General features: G+C 37.5%; 1 protein-coding gene across 1 annotated transcript in view; it reads right to left on the bottom strand.

The window, feature by feature from the left end:
• Nucleotides 1–8,536, bottom strand: part of ttc27 (tetratricopeptide repeat domain 27) — a 116,343-nt gene that overhangs the window by 29,237 nt on the left and 78,570 nt on the right. Inside the window, exons 11-12 of the mRNA XM_016558088.1 lie at nucleotides 6,581–6,676; nucleotides 2,857–2,979 (exon numbers count right to left, since the gene is read on the bottom strand). Of these exons, the coding sequence (XP_016413574.1) occupies nucleotides 2,857–2,979; nucleotides 6,581–6,676 (219 nt within the window). The remainder of the gene's footprint in view (nucleotides 1–2,856; nucleotides 2,980–6,580; nucleotides 6,677–8,536) is intronic.

The following is an 8,536-nucleotide window of genomic DNA, read 5'->3' as shown; positions in this document are numbered from 1 at the left end:
AGGGAACGTACTTGGTTACTTTCGTAACCTCGGTTCCCTGAGATACGGGAACGAGTACTGCGTTCCTTGCCGTGCCGTGACGCTGCAAGACCCGGTGTCGTCGTTTCAGTCGAATTGACCTGAGATCCTATGCATAAGCGTCTAGCGACGCAGTACTCATTCCCGTATCTCAGGGAACCGAGGTTACGAAAGTAACAGAGTACGTTTTCTAGCATCAAAATTGAACAGACAACTTATAAAATAATTAAAAACTACAAACTTGTCGGCACCAGTAGCCTAGTGGGCAGCGTGCCAACATATAACGCCGTTGCATTGTGGGCGTCCCAAGTTTGAAAACCCCGGCTCGAGGACCTTTCCTGACCCCACCCCCTCTCTCTCTCTCCCACTTTGCTTCCTGTTTACTCTACACAATCCTATCTTCAAAATCCCCCCCCCCCCCAAAAAAACAAATGAGTTAACAATAACGGTTTTTGCGATTACAATTTCACATTAGATAAGAGAGAGTCAACTAACAGTGGTCAATGCAAAATAATTGGATTTACTGTAGATACATTAATGGTATTGAAAAATAATAAACAGTGTAAAGCAATAATAATAAAAATATAAAGTAAAAATAGTGTAAAAGTATTCATGAAAGAGCCTCCAAACAGTAAATTCCAACAGCAACTGCTCTTGTGGGACAATAACTTTAACTCAAATCAAATAAACATCAGTACACGTCCCTCGTGCTCTGAAGATGTTCCCTCATTAAACGAACACAGAATCTCACGGATTAAACCACCAGCAAAACCACCAAGCAAAGCACTTCTCCCCACTCCAGACTTGCTGATTTGTGTATGCGCCCTCTTCTCACCTCACTTTCTCTCTGCTTCACATATTTCACTGATTTTCTCATTTCTTTCCTTTCATATGAAGCATCACTCCCTTTCACCCGTCTTGGTATTCTGTCGTTTACTTTCTTTTCTACGCATACCTGCAGTTTATGGCTTTAAACTTTAATATGAGTGCAGGGAAAGGTAGATACTACAGCGAAGTGGATGTCAGTACATTTTTATAATATTACAGCTCAGATTGGGGGTGATTTGCTGGTTTTATTGACCTCAGATGTACCCTATAATCTGATTGGTACACAAAGTGGACGGTAACTTAATAAAGCTGTGAAATGGCTCCCAGAAATCTGCACTAACACACACAGCGAGAGAGAGAGACGTGTTGTTGGAGTATGCTGACAGGAGCTCATATAGAAAGGAAAGAAGAAGAGAGCAGGAGACACAGAGAGGACAAAGGGAAGAGAAGGATGTGGCAAGTGGAAAAAGCAGCAATAAATCCCTCTTGAAGATCTTTAACAGAAGTCACTTTCTCTTATCCCAGCTTAATATTTAGAGACAACTATAAGCATGTCATTTGTAGGTTGATTTCCCTGAAGAGTAAATACTGTGAGACTATCAAAACGATATTTGAAAATACTGACCAGCCCGACACAGCAACACTGGCTCAACCATTGGCATTAATTTGTTTAAACTGATACTTAACTAGTTTGAAGTATTCTTTAACAAAACACATGTGAGTAGCATACCTTGCCGTGCTGTCCCATCCTCTCCAGGCAGACAACTGCATCCTCCCAGAGTTCCAGTCGTTCGTAGATTAGCAGCGCAGAACTTGTCAGGCCCAAATCAGTCAACAGACTCGCCAACTGCCTCAACCCCCCCCCCCCCCAAAAAAAAAACAAATGAGTTAACAATAACGGTTTTTGCGATTACAATTTCACATTAGATAAGAGAGAGTCAACTAACAGTGGTCAATGCAAAATAATTGGATTTACTGTAGATACATTAATGGTATTGAAAAATAATAAACAGTGTAAAGCAATAATAATAAAAATATAAAGTAAAAATAGTGTAAAAGTATTCATGAAAGAGCCTCCAAACAGTAAATTCCAACAGCAACTGCTCTTGTGGGGCAATAACTTTAACTCAAATCAAATAAACATCAGTACACGTCCCTCGTGCTCTGAAGATGTTCCCTCATTAAACGAACACAGAATCTCACGGATTAAACCACCAGCAAAACCACCAAGCAAAGCACTTCTCCCCACTCCAGACTTGCTGATTTGTGTATGCGCCCTCTTCTCACCTCACTTTCTCTCTGCTTCACATATTTCACTGATTTTCTCATTTCTTTCCTTTCATATGAAGCATCACTCCCTTTCACCCGTCTTGGTATTCTGTCGTTTACTTTCTTTTCTACGCATACCTGCAGTTTATGGCTTTAAACTTTAATATGAGTGCAGGGAAAGGTAGATACTACAGCGAAGTGGATGTCAGTACATTTTTATAATATTACAGCTCAGATTGGGGGTGATTTGCTGGTTTTATTGACCTCAGATGTACCCTATAATCTGATTGGTACACAAAGTGGACGGTAACTTAATAAAGCTGTGAAATGGCTCCCAGAAATCTGCACTAACACACACAGCGAGAGAGAGAGACGTGTTGTTGGAGTATGCTGACAGGAGCTCATATAGAAAGGAAAGAAGAAGAGAGCAGGAGACACAGAGAGGACAAAGGGAAGAGAAGGATGTGGCAAGTGGAAAAAGCAGCAATAAATCCCTCTTGAAGATCTTTAACAGAAGTCACTTTCTCTTATCCCAGCTTAATATTTAGAGACAACTATAAGCATGTCATTTGTAGGTTGATTTCCCTGAAGAGTAAATACTGTGAGACTATCAAAACGATATTTGAAAATACTGACCAGCCCGACACAGCAACACTGGCTCAACCATTGGCATTAATTTGTTTAAACTGATACTTAACTAGTTTGAAGTATTCTTTAACAAAACACATGTGAGTAGCATACCTTGCCGTGCTGTCCCATCCTCTCCAGGCAGACAACTGCATCCTCCCAGAGTTCCAGTCGTTCGTAGATTAGCAGCGCAGAACTTGTCAGGCCCAAATCAGTCAACAGACTCGCCAACTGCCTCTAAACACACACAGACACACAAACAGCGAGCCAAGATCAGTCAACATACAGCCCACCTGCCTCTAAATACACACAGCATGTGGGAGGCCCTCAAAAATATATATTTAGCATGTGGACACAGACAAAAAATATTCAAAATAAACAAATAAAAGGAATGAGTTTAGTGATGTTTATTTCACTTTTGGTTTATTTTGGCACTTCAGTTAAATTACAGATAACACCAGGGGCGTCATAAGCTATTTTATTTGGGGGGCAACAGTGGCAATTACCCCCTCCTGGCTCAGTTTGTGATGCATCTGAAATGACCAAATAAGCACTCTAGTATTTTTTAACGTTATTTCAGATTTTATTTAAAAAAATTTTACATTATATTTATACACTATATTTATTTACCTTGAATGGGGTTCAAATCACGACATTGGATACATTAGAGATACATTTTACATATACTGTTATGGCATTTTGCTTCACCAAAAAAAAAGTAACAAGTTTGGAGTGACATTATAGGTGTCAAAGTCATGACATAATTGGACAGTGTTTTAGACAAAACATCTTCCAAAAAAAAAAAAATAAATAAATAAAATTAAAATATCTTTCAGGAGGTCACCTACAGTTCTCTACACCTTCCCAAGGATACACATTGCCTCTCTCTCTCTCACACACACACACACCATCTTCTCTCTCATTTTCTCTGTCTTTTTTCTCTCTCACCCTCTTTCTGAAAGGATGCATTTCGCGGATGGCCATCGATCACCCCGATGCCATGCTTCACAGGCAGCAGCTATATATACATCTGTGATATTAATGACCCTCGTCTGTCTCTGATGAATGCTACTGGTTAAACGTGTCTTTACACTCTTTCAACTTTTTCTGTCATTCGCAGATCATTTGAGAACGGATGGATGAAGTGCCAAAAAGGATGAAGAGTCGTAGGCTGTGTCCACTGCAAGTCCATGTACTTCTGATAATAAACATACTGAGATGTGCACAGGCCCCACTGGAGATCTTCTACTGAAGTTTATGATGGCGCTGTATAAAACTGCTGTATTTGTGGAGAGTAAACACACACTGAACCGACGTCACCTTCGACATCGGATATCAGCAAAACATCACAGACACGTAGCTGCGAGCGGTTCAGCGGCAGGAAATGCTCAATTTCTCCTTCCCCTTTCGGTCCTATGACAATCCCTCCCCCCACCTCCTCACCCGCAAGATATTTAGCAAATTTCCTACTGTAAATATCAAAACTTCATTTTTTATTAGTAATATGCATTGCTAAGGACTTCATTTGGACAACTTTAAAGTCGATTTTCTCAATATTTAGATTTTTTTCAAATAGTTGTATCTCGGCCAAATATTGTCCTATCCTAACAAACCATACATCAACGGAAAGCTTATTTATTCAGCTTTCAGATCATATCTCGATTTCGAAAAATTGACACTTAAGACTGGTTTTGTGGTCCATGGTCACATATATATATTTTTTTTTTCTTGTTTTTTTTTTGTACTTATTTACTTAATTCTTTTACAGATCTTTTCTCGTTTTATGTATTATATAATCGTTTATTCCTTATTCATGTAATGGACAATGCTTTGGCAATACTGTGCAAGTCATGCCAATAAAGCTCATTTGAATTTGAATTTGAATTATATATATATAAATATATATATAGAGAGAGAGAGAAATCTATACACACATAAATTCTACAATTTTTATTTTAGATTTTATTTACATTTTCTTAATTAAATTATTAAAATGATTCAATTATTTACATTTGACTTGATCTACTGTTATTTTATTCTCTCATTTTAATTTACATTGTACAATTTCTCATTTTACGACAGCAAATGTTTTAGCAATAAAAAATGCAGTTTTTTGTCTTGCCAATAAAACACACTAAATTCGAAAAACTGACATACAGAGACAGAATAAAAGTAAAAGTGAGAGAGAAAGAAAGGTGTTGGGAGCCCATTTGTGCAACTTTTCTGTCTTTTCATTTCCTCATTCATTTCATCTCCAACAAAACTGCCACAGTGAACGTTCCTGATTCATACACATGCCAAAATGATTCAGTCTGAAAGCAAATCCAACAATTTCTGAAATCTGTTCCCAAAAAAACAAACAAAAAAAACGTTATGCCCTCCAACGCTCTGCCGTCTCTTTACCCCTGACACACACACACACACACTTTTCTCTGGCTGCATGCTGCTCTCATCTCTCTCTCTCGCTTGCAGTTTTGCAGCATTCTATTCCCCTGCCAGCAATAGAAGCGACTTCAATTCCAGCTTTATTGCTGTTCACTGTTATTACACAGAGCGCGAGCAATGTCATCCACAGGACTGATCACATCAGCCCTCCCTTCTTTTCATCTATCCATCTCTCCCTCCACCCAACTCACTCTCGTTTTCTATTCAGTCATTTCATTCATTTTCTTTCAAAACCCTTCAATCCATGCTGGCCTGTTACAATTTGCCGTTCTCCTCCATACATTGTTTTGTTTCTCTCTTTATTCACTTGTTTAACAACCTCTCTCTTCAGAAAACATTTGTTTGCTTTTCATTAGTTGCATTATTGCCCAATCAGGCAGGAACGGAGAGTTACAGGTTGCTCTATTACCTGACAAACACTGTCAAAATGAACTCGACGTCTCATATCCCTGGATGCCCTCGCCGTGTAGGGGAAATGAATTTCATATTCGATCTGCCAAAGCTCTTATTGACGCGACACTGGCTGTATAACCCAGCTGTTGTGTTTACTGAAATGGGTTTCTGAGAAGTAGATAGATAAATAACGGCTGCCCATGCTCATTTGAGGTGATTAGCTCAATGCACTTGCGTGTCTGGTAATGAGAGAAAATATTCAAGCAAATCAATTTAGGCACCAACAAATGAGTCAATCATTTCCGTTTCAAATTAACTCAGGTAATCTGGCTTTATAATATGTGAATTATTCCCTACATGGGAATAAATTCAGACATAATAAAGATGAGAAAATGGCTCAATCAAGGGTAAAATGGGTTCTCAGACCAAAATTCTCTTATGCACTTTTAAGCACACACCCAAACGCTCAACTACACACAGTTTTGTTTAATCATTCACATTCATTCATTTGTGTTTTCATTTGTACAGTCTTTTTATTAAGCTCTCCAGACCTCAGGAAGGATATCTTCCTATTTTAGCACTGGAAATTTAGTATATTTATTATTTTGAGAGACTGATTATACATATTTTGTATGTTCATCACAGGAACTTCTATCTTGGTCGGCATTTAATACATGATTGCATTTTGACTGACTTTTGTGTCATCCTCAAAAAGAACAGTCTCATAAATAACTGTAAATCTAAAAATATATATGATATATAAAAATATATATCTATAAATAGAATACAATTATTTTAACATAAATTTGTGCATTTAAAAAAGGAGGTTTATGGAAAGCCACCATTCAGATAAACGGTACAGTGCGTAAATGTGTGTTATATGCTATAAAACGTGCTATAAAAGGGTATGTAAAACATAATGAGCGTTTCTAAAGCATGATCATTTTGAAAAAAAAAAAAAACTGAGGTTTTATATAAACAAAACAGGAATTCAGTTCACCTGTAGATCCCAAAGAGGAGGTGCCCGACAGGTGTAGAACATCTTGAGTCTCTCAGTGACGGGACAGTTCCTCTCACTAAAGAAATCCACCAAGGTCTGAAAGAGAACAAAATGACGTTTAAAACACTTCCAGGCTCATTTTCTACCATTGCTGCTTTTACTAATGACATTTTTCTCTTCTATGTTGAAATAACACAGATTTTCCTCAGAGTTTGCTACAAGAAAACAAGGTAGTTCATAGAACTGAGCATCCATGAGCAAGGATTTCAAATCATGAACTTCCAGAGGGTCCCGCAACTAGCCGAGCAGCTGCCTTTAAGACAGATGTTAACAGATATCTCTCTCCAGGTATTACAGACATTCTTTGAACACAAAGACATTAATATAAAGAGCATTTTTAATGTGCTTAATGTTTAGTGTGATATGTGAGAATGTTAAAAACACCCCTAAGCAATTAAGACGCATTGTGGGGAAAACAATTTAAAAACTATTCCAGTGACTCATTAAGCTTTGATTTACTGCTCACCACAGACCTAAATATATTTCCCAATCAATAACAAGATGGCAAAAAGTGATCCAGAAAAAAAAAAAAAAAAATCACAAATTCCAAGAATGATGGCAATAACTAATAGATCTGCCAGCACATGCCAAAATGACAGCATCTTTATTCAAATTTTTTGAAAGACATGCTTCTCTGCTCTCCACAGAGAAACGCTACAGGGTTTGACTGCAGCGTAAACTCAGTTAAAGCATGTGCGGGCCTGCTGTTTGAGACTCTAGTGAGAAGATCAACACTCATTCTGTTCACAAACCATATTTCAATATTTCAAAAAGCAATAAGATAGAACACAATAACACATTGCAGCTAAAAAGGCCGCAAATGCAAATTAGAAGCATCCTTGTCTGCAGAATAACAGACTGAAAATGATCGTACACAGAATGCTGTCTTTGGTCATTACGCTACAAATCTTTGATTGATACCCCCAGCTGTCAATTATTATGAAAATATGGACTGCAAACAGCACCAATATGAAGCGAAGACAGGAAAACTGTGCCATACTGTACCAGCTTCAATATCTCCCACTAAGATCATGTAAATAACTTCATGTGGAACTGATGTCTGCAACATTTGAGTACCAGAACATTTCAGAATCAAGCAAAAGTAAAGAATTGTTACATATTCCAGAAAATGCATTTCGTAAACTGACGACAAAATGCAATAAAGATGCAATTTTCCAGCTCCAGTTGGGGGTTCACTTAGGAAGAAACTCATCTGAAAATAAAACTTCCGACTGAGTAGATACGATCAGTTTCTATGGAGGATGGCAAAGCTTGTCTGCGGGTAGCAGATAACTAATTACTTCTTTAGCATTTCCAGGGCTGGAAAATGCCTCGGATATATAAATGCTAATCTACCGATCAGGAAGGGTTGAGGGAGCAGTTGAGAAATGAATTCTGATGTGGAAGGACACCATGGCTGCACAGTAAATACGCACATCACTGAGATGTCTATTAGAAAGTGCATCACAATCTACTTTTTACAATTTAAATCTTTGAAAATTCTAATATTTTAAATAAATATTTCTCTCAAATAATGATTATTTCTTTTATTCTACTGTTGTAAGCCAATGAGTTTTGATATATAAGAAGATATAAAAACATTAATAAAATATGTTACATATAAATTAAATTATACATTTTATAACATTTCAATCTAAAATCCCAGATTGTGCTTTTAAGGTGTACCCAGTATACGCATTCCTTTTATTAAAGGGGTGGTTCACTGTTTTTTTTCTAGGCTTGATTGTGTTTATGGGGTGCAGTCTTACATGTGTTAATGCTTCGTTTTTAAAAAAACAAATTTTTTTTTCTTTTTACATAATTTATCTTTATTCCACACCGCTCTGTCCCTTCTCTGAGAAATGCATTGATCATTTCCTGCTTTTATGAAGCCCT

The sequence above is a fragment of the Sinocyclocheilus rhinocerous genome, unplaced genomic scaffold, assembly GCF_001515625.1.
Source record: "Sinocyclocheilus rhinocerous isolate Xijiao unplaced genomic scaffold, SAMN03320098_v1.1 scaffold851, whole genome shotgun sequence".
Lineage (NCBI taxonomy): Eukaryota > Metazoa > Chordata > Actinopteri > Cypriniformes > Cyprinidae > Sinocyclocheilus > Sinocyclocheilus rhinocerous.
Note: the sequence above shows the minus strand (reverse complement) of the source record. Positions and strands in the feature narration are given on the sequence as shown.